Below are 16,895 nucleotides of genomic sequence, written 5' to 3' on the forward strand. Positions count from 1 at the left end.
AAATACAAATCTCACTTTCTTGGCTCTGAATCCAGAGATGCCCACTCTTGATAGTTTTACTTTCCCTTCTAGAAATTCTCTATAAATGCAAACATATATATCCTACACATAGAAGGCGCATGGAGGCCTTTCGGAAACCTATCACTGACATCCTGCTGTACCCATTTCCCCTGCACCTTGCTGTCTCATAGAACAATGCATCTTGGATGTTTTTCTGTAGTGGTGCATATAGAGCTACCTCTCATTTTGGTGGCTACATGATGTGCCATTAAATGGGTGTACTTTGGTGTAGCTGACTAGTCTATTGATGGACATTTTGCCAGCACTCTTAGAAGGATCCTCCTTATGCATGTAACCCTTAAGATCTATCACTAGTGGTGGGTTGCTGGGTGGAACAATGTGGGAACGTTATGATAGATGGTGGGTAATTCCCCTCCAGAAAGTCCACGTGAGCATATGACCCTTGAAGTGGCGTAGGTTATTGGTTCCTCACAGCCTCACCAGTTCTGGGTAGTACCAAATCTGTGATAGGGAGGGCCTGGATTTCTCAAAATTTACTCAAAATTGTTCTCCTTGCTAGGGTACTGCGCTCAACAGATCCTGACCGCTTCCAGGTAATGTTCTGCTACTTTGAAGATAAAGCTATTCAGAAGGACAAGTCCGGTAAGTTTATTGTGGTACTGTGATGATGAAATGAGTTTTAATAGTCTAAAAAGGAATACCACTCCCAGTTTTCTGTCTACGTGAAGAAAACAGTTTTATGAAGTTACACACTACATTGGAAAGACCAGTATAAAATATATAACCTTATAACCATATAGCCTTAAGGAGCATCACTCTTGTCCACCCTCAATGCTTGAGTACGCTCCAGCCCCCAAATTTCAGTCGCTAATACTATCCCATGCTAAAGGGATCCTGGGCTCCTCACATAGTCATTGATGGACCTAAAGCATCTTGTTGTGGTCAGGGAGCAGTCATGCTTTTTAAATGTCCAGAGCAGGATAGGAGGACCAAGAACCAATTTCAAAGGACTCCCAGTGGACAGAGTATCATAATTTGAACATGAATACATATTTTTATTATTTTGCTTAAAAGGGCAAATAAACTGGGATAATGTGTATATCCAAATACACTAAGATATATATATAATCTCCATATTTTAGCAAAGCAACAGATATAATGTGTAATATGTAACAATAATAAGTAATATATAGGATATATGTATTTATATATATGTTTGGTTTTTTCCACTAAGTATTTGTGAAGTAGAGATAGGTAGTTGTTTCTCTTGTAGAATCAGGAAAGAAGGAACATGAGGAAAGAGCCACATGGTCCAGGAAGAGGCCTGGCCCCTGCAATAAAGTCACGCCTGGCCTCCAAGAGTGATCAGGTAGAAAGGGTGCCCAGCAGGTGATGGGGCAGAGGCGTCCCATAGAGTAGCCAGTTAATGGTACTCTGTTAAGTAGCTGTTAGAGAGCTCACTGTAGGGACAGCCCCAGACCTTCTGTGAGGGGCTCCATGCCTCACTCATCATGCTGGCCATAAGGAAACCCCACTCAGGACCATGAACACTTCCAGTGGTGCATCAGACCCGGCCAGAATGTCGGGGCAGTGGGTCAGGACCCGATGGCCACACCCAATTTAAGGACTGCATCGTTTCTGGGGCGGTTTCAGAAAAGGAAATCTGTATGAAACGCAAAGACTTGCAAGTCCAATGATGCAGATGTCCTCAGATCCTGAGTGCACAGCTGAGGGTCTCAGCTGCAACCAGTCCTAAAAGCACCGGACTCCTAGGAAAGCAAATAAATGAAACTCTACAGTGGTATAAAAATATTAGAGTTACTGAAATTCTAGTGAGGCAAACCTAAGATAAGAATAGGAATAAAAATAAAGAGTTATTAAAATTGAGACTGCAAAGAAAAACAATTAAGCACATAGTATAGTCATTGTTTGACCAGTTTTAGTATAAGGACGCTGATGGGTTTTAAGCATCATTCTATTGGTCTGTGTGTTGATTTTTAAAGTGTTTAAAATTTAAGAGACTCTGAAATACTAGACCCATGTTTTATTTAAATGCTTAGAAAAATTTGATCAATTTTGTAATTGTACTTAAATATTTGAGGGAATTGAGTGTGCTAGATCCATGAGTTTTGATTGATTAACTGTGTGGGTAAATATTTCGAGGAATGCTAATTGAGAATTCTTAAAATCAATAAATTTATTATTAATTAAATACAGTTAGTAGTGAGGAGTCCTTTCCATGTTTAGAAGCCATTGGCACACTGAAGAATCCATCAATTTGTTCTTGCCAATGCAGAATTAATCCCTAGATAATTCTGGTACCGTTTTTTGTATTGTTGAAAAATCAGTCCTTGTCTTTTTTAAAATCACCCCAAGGATTCTGAGGGTGCTGTCTCATGTAAGACCTTTGTCCAATAAGTCCTTTACAGAACCCTTCACACTACTGCACGACAGTCAAGAAATTGAGTGGGTGAATTTATTTCTGTGGGGTTGGCAAGGAAAGACAGTGTGAGGGCTCTGCAAGCTCCCCCTGCTGGCAGTGCGGGGAAGGGTTGGACGAGGAGGAGCCCTTTGGAGGCCAGGGTGGAATATGCAGGCAGGCAGTTTGTATGGCAGGAAACCTCTTCCACTGGGGTGCAGAATACAGGAGAGGAGCCCCATGCTCAGAGGGTCCCACACACATGCCCCAGGACCACTTGGGAGTATAGTAGAGACACTGTTAACCTCTGGCTGAGCTGTTCATTGATTTGCTCCTCTCGTCTATCCACCCACTGTCTATTTAACAGCTATTTTGTGCTAGACAGTTGGGTCACACCTGAGTTTCTTTCGTTCAAGGAGGGAGGGTAAGCGACAAAAAAAATTGACTGCCAACCCCTAGCGACCTAAGAACCTGCCACATTTTGCCGGTCTCCTAATGAGAATATCTGTAGACAGAATCAGTTACCTTTCTGAAGCTAAAATGTCATTCTCTTCTGAGCTCTGTTTTTCTGTTGCTGTGTCATAAGAGGAAATTAAATTGTGGAAAACAGTATGGAGGTTCCTCACAAAGTTAAAAATAGAGCTACCCTACAATCCAGCAATTGCGCTACTAGGTATTTATCCAAAGGATACAGACATGGTGATTCGAAGGGGCACGTGCACCCCAATGTTTATAGCAGCAATGTCCACAATAGCCAAAATATAGAAAGAGCTCAGATATCCATCGACAGATGAATGGATAAAGAAGATGTGGTATACACACACACACACACACACACACACACACACACACACACACACACACAATGGAATATTATGCAGCCATCAAAAAGAATAAAATCTTACCATTTGCAATGACGTGGATGGAACTAGAGGGTATTATTGTAAGCAAAATAAATCAGAGAAAGACAAATGCCATATGATTTTATTCATATGTGGAGTTTAAGAAACAAAACAGATGAACATAGGGGAAGGGACATTAAAATAAGATTAAAAGAGAGAGGGAAACAAACTATAAGAGATGGTGAAACTCTAGGAAACAAACTGAGGGTTGCTGGAGGGGAGGTGGATGGAGGGATGGGGTAATTGGGTGATGGGTATTAAGGAGGGCACTTGATGGGGCGCCTGGGTGGCTCAGTTGTTTAAACGGCTGCCTTCAGCTCAGGTCATGATCTCAGGGTCCTGGGATCGAGCCCCACATCGGGCTCCCTGCTCAGCAGGAAGTCTGCTTCTCCCTCTCCCGCTCCCCCTGCTTGGGTTCCCTCTCTCACTATGCCTCTCTCTGTCAAATAAATAAGTAAAATATTAAAAAATAAAAAGGGCATTTGATGTAGTGAGCACTGGGTGTTACATGCCACTGATGAATCACTAAATTCTACCTCAGAAACTAATAATACACTATATGTTAACAATTGAATTTAAATAAAAATAAGTTTTTTTAAAAGGAAATTAAATTGCCGTGGGGACTGATGTACACTTTACCGACACTTAATTTTCACAGTACGTTGTACTCTTCACATGATTTCCAAATGGGTTGTTTTTGTCCTGAGTATGGTACCTAGGGTTAAGCTGATAAATGTGTACCTACTGAGTGTACTTTCCTCTTCATTTTCTCTCCTAAAACATGGGAGGTGGGAAGGAGATGTCTTTGGAGATTTGTTATTGATGAGTTTTCAGAAGCAAGCAGGAGAGAGGTTATAAGAAGCATCCAGTAGCCCCGCAAAGGGGATTGCTAGCACCTCCTCTGTGCAGGTGTGAGCCAACCCTCCATGTGTTCCTGCCCTGTAGCCCGCCGGCTGTCTAGTCAATCAGTACAAACTAAGACCGAAGTAATCTCAAGCTAACTTTAAGCACAAAAAGGAAAGTGGCTGTTTTTAAGTAAAAATCTCCATGGAGGCTACTGCGTGATCATCATTGGCATCTGACCCCTATCTGATGGTTTTTTATTAGGAACTTACAGTTTCAGTTTCCTAAGAGCTACATGAAAAGATATTGTACTAAACACACCCCAAAAACAAGATTTCATCCACCAAACCCAACTTCTTAGAGATCAGCCTCTCCCTGCTGGGGCATTAGGTCACACTAGTCATTTTCCAGGTCTGAGAGCTTCGGGGGCCCATTTATCCTCATGACAAACACATAAGTGATGCCTCTTTATGTTTCAGGCTCTGGCTGGGCCTGGGCACAGAGGTGCAAAGCCTGCCTAGTGTTTCACCCTGCTGACCTTGCAGCCCTGTCATTTAGCCACCCCAAAGACGCTGCATAAATAGGACAGCACTAGAGGGCGAGTGGCATTTAATGACATCGGCACTGTGATGTTTGCACCCCACTGTTGCTTTTTAAAATCTGCTTTGCACCCTGGAAGCCACAACCACATCCGGTGCTTGGATCTTGGTTTCTAAACACCATTCTGCAGTAAAGGGAGCCAAGTCTCCAGGGAAAATACAAGATGAGCCTAGGACAGCTCACAGTGCCAGAAAGGAAGGTCTTGTGAAGGGAAAAAAAGAAAAAGGAGAGAAAGAAGAAGAAGAAAAGGAAAGGCCTGTGGGCATGTCCCAAGGACACAAGAGCCTGCCTGAAAGAGCTCCTAATGGCCAAAGCTGGAACAATTTGAGCAACAAAATAATGACAGTATTGGACCCAGTGAAAGAAAGAAATATCCATGAGTCCATGCTGATTAGATGATTGAACAAGTGAAATATGGGGAAGAAGGGACAGACCTTCCTTACAGAATTCCAGTAAGTGAGACCAGAGTACCTGCTACAGGCAGAGCCCACTGGCTCACCTGCCAGTGGGCAACATCTTAGAGAGAAATGACATGTCTGCATAACCTCAAAGTGTCTTCCCCAGAGCATTTCCTGGTGACTGTGGTGTTTTTGACTTACATCCACATTCTCTTCAGGAGCTGCTGCTTAATTCCCTTCCCTGAGTGTGGGCTGGACGCAGTGACTCCCTTCTGAAGAGTAGAGCATGGAAAGGGAGAAATAGTAACTGGACAGTGGGAAACCAGGTACACACCACTGTACCTGAGTGATCAAGGTCAGCCTCGCCAGTGGTAGGAGATACTGATTTCACACACCCCCACACCCCACCATATGACAAGAAGTCCACTTCACCTCTGTGGGATTGCCCTAAAATCCTGTAACCTTAGTCTAATCATGAGCAAGCATCAAACACACCTAAATTAAGGGACATCCTACAAAATGCCTATGCTCTTCAGAAGTGTCAAGGTCATGAAAGGTAAGAACAGACCGAGGAATCAACGCAGATTGTGGGAGATTAAGGAGACCTGTTTGGCAATGCCACATGGCATCCTCATTGGATCCTGGGACAGAAAAGGGACATTAGTGGGAAAACGGGAAATCCAAATAAAGCCTGAAATTTGGGTAAGAGTATTGTATCGCAGACGGCTTCTTAGTTTTGACAAAAGAGCTGCTAAAGTCAGGACAAGCTGGGTGCAGGGTATGTGGGAACTCTGTGCTCTCTCTGCCACTCCTCTGTTAGTCCAAAATCTTCCAAACAAAATATTGGAAATACCTGGATTGGTCCCTTTCCCTTGATGCTCCTGACCTGTGGAAACCTCCTCCTCATTTCAGGCATGATGCAGTGTGTGATTGCTGTCGCAGACAAAGTATTTGATGCCTTCCTGAACATGATGGCAGATAAAGTAAGCCTTGTCGGAGCGTGAGTGTTTGTCTGCCCAAGGCACATGGAGGGCACCTGTTGTACCTGTCTCTTCTGAATCTCCAGGCTAAGACCAAGGAGAATGAAGAGGAGCTTGAGCGGCACGCACAGTTTCTGTTGGTGAACTTCAACCACATTCACAAGAGGATACGGAGGGTAGCGGACAAGTATCTGTCTGGTCTGGTGGATAAGTAAGCCCATTTTCCTTCTAATGCTGTGTGTGTGTGTGTGTGTGTGTGTGTGTGTGTGTAAACTTCTTGCTTTGGAATATAGGGAAGAATCATCACTATCAGGGCAGAAAAATTAGAGTCAGAATTTAAACTCTCAAATGGCAATGCAGCCTCCCTCAGAATGTCATGGAATTTGCTACAAGGTCTGAAATTTGGTCCTGAAACCTCTACTCCACTTATTCTGAGCTATTGATGTTACTTACTGACACGGGGTGTCACCAGCCTGTGTCTCTGCATCCCACCTTCCCCTGCTGCAGGACTTCTCTGGGCTTGCCCTGGGTAGCTCACGGCCATCCTATGTGACATCTCCCACCCCAGAGCCTAGCCCGAGGTCCCTGGTCAAATCAGTGTCTTCCAGGCTCCTCAGAGAGGAAGGAGAGCCCCCACGGATCCTTTTCCACTCCAGGCTCTCTGGGCTGGGAGCCAAAGTAGACTCTTATGGGACACGCCCCCACATGGATGCGAACCCTCAAAGGTGGGCTGGGCCAGCCTGTCTGCAGTATAAAGGCCAGAGGCAGCAAACAGCCATCCATGCTGGGCCTGCCCATGTATCGCTGCAAGCGTCTAGGAGTTCTGGAGCCTGCTGCAGGTGCTGTGTGCCTGGTCTAGGCAGGACCAGAAAGCAAGTGCAACACACGTATGACGTGTCTGACGTGTCTGAACTGGACGTCCTAAGCAGTGGGCCATGATGAGTCACAGCCATGCAGAGCTGGCTCCCCTCAATGCTGACCACCACATTTAGGAGCAGCTTCTTCTCTTTGCCCCAGGGTATCCTGCAAATACTACCATTTTCTATTTGTGCCCTCATGTGAAAATATTAGGGAGGCCTGGTCAAAAACAAGGAGGCTCACTTTGGGGAGTGAGGGAGTGTGGTCTGACCAGTGCATAACCAAGACGATCAGTGTCTGGTTGAGAGCAGGTCACGTGGGGTCATGCTTGGGCCCTGAAGAGTGGGACTGGCAGGAGCCAGTGTTTCTGCCTGAGTGCCCTGCGTAGGAGGCCTCCTAACCTCCTCTAACCCTCAGCTGGGCAGCAGGGGGTGGGGCTCCCACCTCACCCCACCCCACCCCTTGAGGTGGCACTTTAAGGAACTAAGATTCCTTGAAGATTTGGCTCCTGGACCGAGACATGGCTCTTGGTGTAGGTTTCCCCACTTGCTCTGGAGCGGGACAGTGCTGAAGACCATGCTGGACATCCTCCAGACCCTGTCACTCTCGCTGAGTGCTGTGAGTATCCCTGCCTTAAGCCTGAGCCTAAGTTATGCTACAAGTGGCCACATCGGGGGTGGGGGCCCCAGATCCCACCCTGGCCTTTCCCAGTGAGCTGCAGCAAGTTTGGAAGTCCATCACAAACCGGACAAGTGTGGGGAGAGGAGGCAAACACTCTGATGCCCAGTATGAGCTGGAGGCCCAGCTCAGCAGAGGCAGCCCAGGGAAGGCGGTTTGGAAGAGGGAGCCTTGTTGTGTTTTCAGGACATTCACAAGGATCAGCCTTACTACGACATCCCTGATGCCCCCTATCGGATCACTGTTCCTGACACCTGTGAAGCCCGGGAGGTAGGCTGGCAGCCGTCCCCTTATGAAGGGCCATTTTCATTGCCCTCTCAAGTTGTCAGGGCCGGCGTGTTGCACACATTGTGTCATTCGGTCCCCAGCAGTTTGAGGTGTGAGCACTGTGGACCTGTGCCCACAGGTAAGAAAGGCTCAGCTGTCGGGGTCACACAGTACTAGCGGGGTCCTGACTCACTCCCAGGTTGGTTTGTCTGCCAGGCCCACTCCTGCCCCTCAGCCATACTGACTCTAAGCCCTTGGTTCAGCTGCCTGTCAGTTTATAGTGTCTCCAAGCTGCATGAGCAAGCATGACTGTCAGGTGAACTTCACTGCTGTGAGGTGTGCAGATTGTCTGTCATTGTGGTAGCTGAGTAACATGACTTCAGCTTTGTGTGGCACTGTGGGAAATAGATGGAATGAGTAGCTCCGGGTAAGGAGGATGTGCTGTGTGAGGTCTGACTCGGAGCCCTCACTGTGGCAGATTGAAGCTCAGCTCAGACCTGGGGCCAGGTCATGTCCCAGCCTTGGTGCCTCCAGCCAGACCAGCTGCCAGCAGGGAGTCCCCCACGCCCCGCAGTGGCTGTGTGAGGCACTGTGAGTGTAGGCCCTGCCACCTTATGCCAGGATTACAGACCAGCATGTCTGTACCCTATACCCAGAGCCTCGGGGTTGGAGCATGGTCACTGTAATCATTTGCTAGGGTTGCCATGATTAAGTGCCACAGACTGAGTGGCTTAAACAACAGAAATTTATTTTTTCACAGTTCTGGGGGCTGGAAATGTGAAATCAAGGTGTTGCCAGGGTTAGTTTGTTCAGAAGCTTCTTTCCTTGGCTTTTAGATGTCTGTCGTGTTCTTGTGTCCTCACGTCTTCCCTCTGTGCCTGTGTCCTAATCTCCTCCTCTTTGGAGGACACCAGTCAGATTGAATTAGGACCCACCCATATAATAACATTTTACTGTAGTCACCTCTTTAAAGGCTCCATCTCCAAATACTGTCACATTTTGAGGTACTGGAGGCTATGGCTTCAACACATGGGTTTTAGGGGGGATGCACTTTGGCCCCCAGCAGTCGCTAATGACAGTCTGTAGCTGGCATCCTCTGATGGCTCAAATACACTGACCTTGGCTTCGTTACCCCCTCTTCCAGAGCATCGTGAAGGACTTTGCCGCGCGCTGTGGAATGATCCTACAGGAGGCGATGAAGTGGGCACCGACAGTCACCAAGTCCCACTTACAGGTACTTTCTTGAAATCACCAAAAAGCAATTTTGGTATGCTCCTTCCGGGGATCCAGAGAGCTTTCACAGACACAGCAAACTCGAAATACAAACAGCACTAGTGTGAATAAACAGAGACCAAAAACATTAGTCTAGTGCCTGAGAATAACAGAAGCCCCAGAGACTGCTCTTTGGTGGGAACTCCTTGGGGGGTAAGGGTGCTGGTCGTGGGTGAGGGGGGCAGGCAGGCCCTGGGAGCCTGACCACTCACACCAGGTAGTTGCCGGGTTTATGGCAGGACTTGGGGCTGCTTGCAAGACGGGCACGGGCGACATGGTGTGTGGGGAGGCCTGGCAGTCCAGCAGCAACACCTCTCCCGAATGCCGGAGCTGGAGTGAGGCTGCTGTCCCAGTAGAGCCCCATCCAGGCTGCACATGGAGTTGCACAGAGCCTTTTCAGACCAAAGCACTGGCTTGTGAACACAAACGACTGCAAGGTGAGCCATTGTTCTGGTCAAGCAGAGATGGACCAAAAATACCACAACATATGAGAGGAAAAAGTCACCTCAAAAGGGATCAAAGATAAGAAAAATCCCACTAGAAGAAATCTGGCTTAATAAAGAGAAGGTACAACGAGAGGGGCGTGTGAAGTTGACCTCAGCAACACTTGTCAGGATAAAGCTAGTTCCCAGGGGCACCTGGGTGGCTCAGTCGTTAAGCGTCTGCCTTCGGCTCAGGTCATGGTCCCAGGGTCCTGGGATCGAGCCCCGTGTCGGGCTCCCTGCTCTGCGGGAGGCCTGCTTCTCCCTCTCCAACTCCCCCTGCTTGTACTCCCTCTCTCTGTCAAATAAATAAAATATTAAAAAAAAAAAAAAAAAAACTAGTTCCAAAGTGTTTCTGGGTCTGGAATCCAGGAAGGACAGAGCAGCTAGCCCCAAGAACCTCAGAGGCTGTTTGGAAATGCATTCTGCAAGAGCCTGTGGGTGGTGCCTAACATTGCCGTACTGTTCCTCCTTCCACAAAGGTGTTGGAGCAGTGAGGTTAGAGCATTTGGGGAAATGAAAAAAAAAATGGAGCCCTCCATTCGGCACTCAGCAGCTAAGCTGCACAGAGGTGGGCCTTGTAACTAGGCCATGCCTGTAGCTTGACGACTGTCTCTGTCTAGTGGATACACTGGTACTCTTCAGGTTGGGGGACTTTCTCAAACTGTTCATATTTAGGAACTGATTTTTTTGTTGTTGTTGTTCACATGGAGGAGAGGGGCTTCAGCTCCCAAGGCTATGGTCTAAAGAGAGGAAGCCCCCTTTCATTTCTAAAAAGGTTCACTAAACCAAAAAAGCCTACAATAGGGAGAGCTATGTATTCTTTTAAGCATGGCCTAGGAAAGGAGTGGGAAATGCAAAAGCTTGCACTGGTGTCGATGCTTCTACCAGGCCTCCCCTTGGTGTTGCCCCAGGCCCCGTTTCCCTTCCCCCTGCACATCTAGTCCATCTGAACCCCACCCCACCTGCCATCCAGCCCTCAGTGCCCAGCCATAGTGTCCCGGTCCTGCCTGGGCTTCCTGCCAGCAGCCTCGGCCTGTCCTGAGCCATCATCTGTGCTGCCCACCAGGGTGGGCTGATGCCACTAGCAAATCTGCTCTGCACACCTCCCCGCTACCTCTGCTCATTAGCCACTCCCCATCACCATAGGGTCCACGGTTGGGTTTCTAGGGCTCCATGAACCCTCCGAAACCACTGACACAGTTTTGTAAGTCAGTGCTCATGCACTTTCCTGAGGGGAGTCCTGTGGCCCACCCTAAACTCCCTCACCTGGCACACAAGGCCTTTTGGACCTGGCCTATCTCTGGCCCAGGCTTGCCCACCTACCATCTAGCCCCTTGTATTTGCTGCTTCTGCAGTGCTGACCTCTGACCCCTGAGGGTCCCCAGAGCAGAAGGCCTTCTCACATCTCCGGACCCTGCCAACTGTCCCTTTGCCCCAGCATCCCCCTCCACCGGTTGGCCGGGCAGACTCAGGCCCTCGCTCTGCCTTCCTGCTGTCCATCAGGCCGCCCCTTCACAGCAGGGCTGCTCAGGCAGGAGAACTGCCCACATATTAACAGCAGGACCAGGACTCTGCCGCTCTGTGTTCTGGGGAGCACGGGACTTGGCAGATGGCAGATTGTCAGCAAGGATGTGCTAAAAGAGTAACGGTCCTCTCAGGTTTACTGTGTGTGCTGGCCACTCTGGGCAAGTCATCCTTGTTCACACATGAGCAATAGCCAGTCAGAGACGGGGGCTTTAACTTACTGAGGCTCCCATAGCAACGGATGGACCCAACATCAGAACCAGTGTTTGCTCTCCTACCTCACATACCTTTAAAATAAAACAGCCTTGGGCGCCTGGGTGGCTCAGATGGTTGAGCGTCTGCCTTCTGCTCAGGTCGTGATCCCAGGGTCCTGGGATCGAGTCCTGCATCGGGCTCCCTGCTCCTTGGGAGCCTGCTTCTCCCTCTGCTTCTCTCTCTCTCTCTCTCTCTCTCCCTCCCTCTCTCTCTCTCTCCGTCTGTCGCTCATGAATAAATAAAATCTTTAAATAAAATAAAATAAAACAGCCTTTTTTTTTTTTTCTGACTTCAGGAATATCTGAACAAACATCAGAACTGGGTATCAGGACTGTCCCAGCACACAGGGCTGGCCATGGCCACCGAAAGCATCCTTCACTTTGCCGGCTACAACAAGCAGAATACCACTCTTGGGGTATGTGTGAGCCTCCTGGGAGCCACAGGGTGAGGGAAAAACCAAAACTGATGTGGGGCTTTTTCCAAAAGCACCTGGGCACCCGTGCCGCACATGCAGCGGTGCTGGCAGTAGGCGGATCAGAGTCCCATGTACAATCCCCAAGTTCAGAGAGAGCTGGGCCGTAGAACCTTACTGTGTTTTCTTGATTCATTAATGATATCAGATTTGGATTTCTGTGTATCCCCAAGGAAGGAAACTGAGCTCTGGGAGACCTAGTCAGCATTATCTTATAGTCATGTCGATTGGAAACATTTGCTGGGTTTTCCTGTTTCAGCAGGTGCCAAAGTGCACGTGCATACACATCTTCAGCTTCGTCTTGTTCTGCTCAGGATTCTTTTAGAGGGCAGCACGTCCATGAAGTAGCACTTTCTTAGTTAAATCAGAGTTTAGGATCAAAGCAGCAGACTTACAACAGGTATCTGACTGGCAGCATTGCATGGCGGTATCTCCCAGCCTTAGGGCCTAGCACAGCGTCTGTCAGTCTGTCCCAACCAAGTATGGCTGTAGGCTTCTTAACTCTGTGCCTCTTAACTCCTCTCAGGATGGGGAGGTGGGGAGGCTGCCACCTGTCTTTTACAGACATGATAGGGCATGGGTACAGAGGCTGAGCACCAGGGAGGGAGGATGGCCCTGTGACTTCTCACCATGGCCAGGACTCTAAGCAGGAAGTGGGGAGCCCATTAGGCAGAGCCAAGGGCGCTCAGCCTCTGTGCAGGGCCTGGGGCAGTGCCAGAGGAAACCAGTGTCTTCTCACGTCCCATGCCCTCCTTGGAGCTCTCACCAGAGGTCACTCCGTGTTCTCTGAAGACATCAGTGTTGCACACCCTCCACTGATAGGCCAGGCCCATTGACATGAGATCAGCTCCCTGACCTGGGTCTCCACCACTTTGACAACACAAGCAGAGGCCAGAATTGGGGACTGCTCAGAATGCATCTGACAACTCCTGGTCCTCTTTAGGCTCCAGCCAGCTGGCTTGTAAGAAGTCAGTTTTGCCTAAAAGATTTAAATCTTTTTCTTTAAAAAAGAGATTTACGTTTGGTTTTCCCTTTTCTGTTTCTGAAGAAGAAAGGATGTATTTATTGGTGTCTTCCGACTGTTGGTTGTACTGGAGATCCTGGCCAGCTGCCCCTGTTCCATGAAAAGCACAGAAGCGTGCTGGCCCCCAGAGTGACATCTCCCCATCACATGGCACTCAGGAAAGCGCCGCTCCTGGGGGGCTGTTTTAGAAGCATGATTTCAGGCTGGTGGGTTGTGCTGCATCGAGACTCAGAAAAGCCCTTCAGGGCAGTCCTCCATGTCACAGTGCACCAGGCACGTGAGCCGGAGCAGTCAGAGTAGTTATCCAGGGGACAGAGGTGGCCTGCACCGTGGCCTGCCAATGCATTTGCTGCCCGGGGAGCCTGCAGACATCACTGAACCCCTGGTGCCTGGTGAGAAGGCCACTGTTGTCCCCATTTTGCCAGGGAGTATATTCAGGCTAAGAGACAGCAAGTGACCTCTCTAGGGCCTCATAGCTAGTGGATGGCAGGATCAGGTTCCAGTGCAGTTCTGCTTGATGCCATAGGCCACACAGTCTCCAAAAAACATAAAGCAGTTTTACGTGACCTTTTGAAAAGTAAACCAGCTTAATAATTTTATGAGAAAATCATGTATTTTTGTTCTTGCTTGTGGTTTCTTCCCCAAATTTCATATTTTCTTCCTCCAACCCTCTCTCTCCCCACTCACCTGCTCCCTCCCCCCCCCAAAAAAACAGTCCATCAGACTTCAGCCGTTGAGAGATTCATTTTCCCCAGTAGCATCCATATGTCAAGAAGTGGATAGGTTGTCTTGGTTTGTAGTAAAAGATGCTGAAGGGAAATGTGAAAGGGGTCATCCTCGCTGCATATTCGTAGTCTTCGGTGACACCAGGCAGCACGATAGCTAGAGAGCATGGTAGCAGTGACCAGCCAGGGTTAGGGAGAGCAGTCCTCACAACCCTGAGGGATGGGAGGGGGGCTGGGGGGCTGAAGCTGAAGCAGAGGAAATGAGGGGGGTGTGGTCTGCAAATACTTTCCCCTTTCTGTGGGCCGCCCTTGTACTCAAGAGTGCACCCCTTTTGTCTTCTGCCACTAGACCCACATTAGACTGTGGCAGCTATTGGGTGTCTCTGAGCCCCTGCTTTTACTTGCTCTGACACCATGCTCTCAACCTCACCCTTCACCATCGTCAAGTCGCGTTTACACACCAGCCCACACCCACAGAGGAGGCAGCCCGGCACAGCATTTTCATCATAGGTTATGATGATTTTCACAATGATCTGGTGATTATGTCTTTTGCAAAGGTATGTTCACCACTGGGGATAAAAACAGTCGGCAGCAAATTGAAGCTATATCATAAGCTGCCTTCCACAGAAAATTTTTCATACTAAGATTTTTTTTCATCTTTTTTCCCTGGGACGTATCAGACTAGAGGCTGTTCTAAAGTATTTTGTTTTATTAGCTTGTCAGCACTGAAGATTTCTAATAACCCCTGGATCTGAACTTGACTTCTTAATTGGACTTAGGCTTAGCCATGGTGAACATGAGAAACACATGTGGCAATGGCCTGAAATAATTTTTGATACTTGCCTGTAGGCAACTCAGCTAACGGAGCGCCCGGCCTGTGTGAAGAAAGATTACTCCAACTTCATGGCGTCCCTGAATCTACGCAACCGCTATGCGGGCGAGGTACTTCTGCCCTTGTGTCCTGGGGTCCTCGAGGTGTCCTCTTGCTCCAGTGCCAGTCAGCTCCCTCTCGGTGGAAAACGCACTCGGGGGTCTGGAACTCACTCATTTTAGGTGGACATGAAGGCGTGAGCCCTGGGACTCATCAGCACAGTCTGGAGCATTTATGGCAGCTACTCACCACCTCTGCAGGAGGGCGATTGCACATACACACAGTCTTGCCATGCTGAAGCATTCTGTCTCTCTGACTTTGTTTTTTTGTTTTGTTTTAAGTGGTAGCAAACATTCGTTGAGTGCTGTGCACTATCTGGGACGGTTGGTGAGGTGTATGTACTATTATTCCAACTTTACAGAAAATGAAACTGAGACTCTTGAAATAAAGGAACCTGCCAGAGTCACATAGGCAGAGCGGGGGGGTGGGAACCACATCTCACCATGAGGGCTTTCGCCTTCCATGCTGCACTTTAGCCCAGCCTGGCAAGTTGCTTCACCTCTTGGAGCCTCAGTTTCTGAATCTGCAAAACACAGAAGCTCGTCTACGCCATTTCAGAGGTCCCTGCAAGTCCATCCGTGCCTAGTCTGAGTCCCTCCCCGCCATGGGACTTCCTCATTCTAGCAGTTGCTCTTCCTCTTCCTGTGGGCCCTCCGCAGGGGGGCCCCTCACACTGCTAGGCTGCCACTGACCCTACATTCCTAGAGCTGAGAATTGCTCTGAGGGCCTATTCCACCTATTTTGAATATCCCCGTGGTGATAGGAAGTGTGTCTTTGGCAGTAGGTTTGGTTTTGGAAGGAGTTAGACCCTTTCTGTATAGTCAAATCTGGTAGATAAGAGAGCAACATGCTTTTGTTGGGGGGAAGAAGTTATGTACAGCTTTAAAAAGAGTGAGGCTGATCTCGTTTGAGTCATTAATTGACTCTGAAAGAATGTATTTAATCAGCCAACATCATGCAGTCCTACTGTGGTTCAGACCCTGGATTCAGTGCTAAAATGTAAAATTGACAAGACCAGGTCTCTGCCTTCAAGGACCATCTAGAATGAAGGGAATGCCAACATACATTGCTAAAAGAGAAGTTCCCCCAAAGTGTGAGCAGTGGTAACATCATTGAAATGACCCTGTCACTCTCCACACACACAAGCTGTAGTTTAAGACAGTGGGGCTCTGGTCAGGCCTTGTCTGTCTGAGTGGATTACGTGTGACTCTCTTGACAAGTGCACTTCTTGCAGGTGTATGGAATGATTCGGTTCTCAGATGCAACAGGCCAGATATCTGACCTGAACAAAATGATGGTCCAGGAGCTGAATACAGCATTAGACCTCAGTAATCCTCAGCACTACACGCAGGCCATGTTCAAGCTGACAGCAATGCTCATCAGCAGCAAAGGTAATGGACAGAGGTACTGGGGAGCTCTGGGCTCGTTTGAAAATGAGTGTTTACCTTTGTTTTCCTTAGTGAGCTGGGGCTCCCCCAGTAGAGATCTCTTTGGTGTCTCTTCGGGGTAGAAGTAAACAAAAGACCATCATTGGCCCACCTGGTGCTCTGTCTTGTTGACTTGGGGAGACAAGCAAAGGGTTCAGCCCGTGTTCAGTGCTTTTTCTGAACAGTGTGTGTTTGGTTGCAGATTGTGACCCACAGCTCCTTCATCATCTGTGTTGGGGTCCCCTCCGGATGTTCAACGAGCATGGCATGGAGACCGCCCTGGCCTGCTGGGAGTGGCTGCTGGCTGGCAAGAACGGAGTGGAAGTACCGGTAGGACACCTGCTGTGTTCAGCGCCTGAGGGTGGGGCTGGTGAGAGATGGAGAGAGCTTGACCTGGCTGCTCAGCTGACACGCTTGGAAACCCCAGGCAAGCCCCTCACCCTCTGGGCGCCCTCAGTCTCCTTATCTGTAAGATTGTGCTATTAATGCCTGACCACCGGGCTATCTCGGAGACAACAGGGAATGTATGTTAAAAGGATCCTAGTGGCTCCTAGAAGTTGTTGTTTCTCAAAAGCTCAGTAGAGGGAGCCATTTCCCTGAGAGTGGAACACGTGGGATGTGATTGGGAGAGGTGGTGGTTGTCCACAAAGCCATTTCTCTTGGCCTGCTAACTTTGGGAGGGGTAGTCTTCCTGGTATCCATATTTTTCCAGAGTTGCTACTGGAGGAAGCCCCGAGGCAAGGTCATATACGCCCTTTCAACTGACTGGATGAATATCTAAGGACTGTTAAATTTTTTCAAAGATCTTGTTAAT

At 48.5% G+C, this 16,895-nt stretch overlaps 1 protein-coding gene across 2 annotated transcripts in view; it reads left to right on the forward strand.

Annotated features, from left to right (window-relative positions):
* Positions 1–16,895, forward strand: part of PI4KA (phosphatidylinositol 4-kinase alpha) — a 112,387-nt gene that overhangs the window by 67,860 nt on the left and 27,632 nt on the right. For both annotated transcript variants that reach the window (XM_025857238.2, XM_025857237.2), the window contains 10 exons: positions 581–663; positions 6,096–6,166; positions 6,250–6,374; positions 7,558–7,639; positions 7,886–7,969; positions 9,111–9,200; positions 11,798–11,917; positions 14,573–14,665; positions 15,889–16,045; positions 16,284–16,411. In XM_025857238.2, the coding sequence (XP_025713023.1) occupies positions 581–663; positions 6,096–6,166; positions 6,250–6,374; positions 7,558–7,639; positions 7,886–7,969; positions 9,111–9,200; positions 11,798–11,917; positions 14,573–14,665; positions 15,889–16,045; positions 16,284–16,411 (1,033 nt within the window). The remainder of the gene's footprint in view (positions 1–580; positions 664–6,095; positions 6,167–6,249; positions 6,375–7,557; positions 7,640–7,885; positions 7,970–9,110; positions 9,201–11,797; positions 11,918–14,572; positions 14,666–15,888; positions 16,046–16,283; positions 16,412–16,895) is intronic.

This window comes from Callorhinus ursinus, unplaced genomic scaffold (assembly GCF_003265705.2).
Source record: "Callorhinus ursinus isolate GAN/ISIS: 27379988/994484 unplaced genomic scaffold, GSC_fseal_2.0 scaffold110, whole genome shotgun sequence".
Classification (NCBI taxonomy): Eukaryota; Metazoa; Chordata; class Mammalia; order Carnivora; family Otariidae; genus Callorhinus; species Callorhinus ursinus.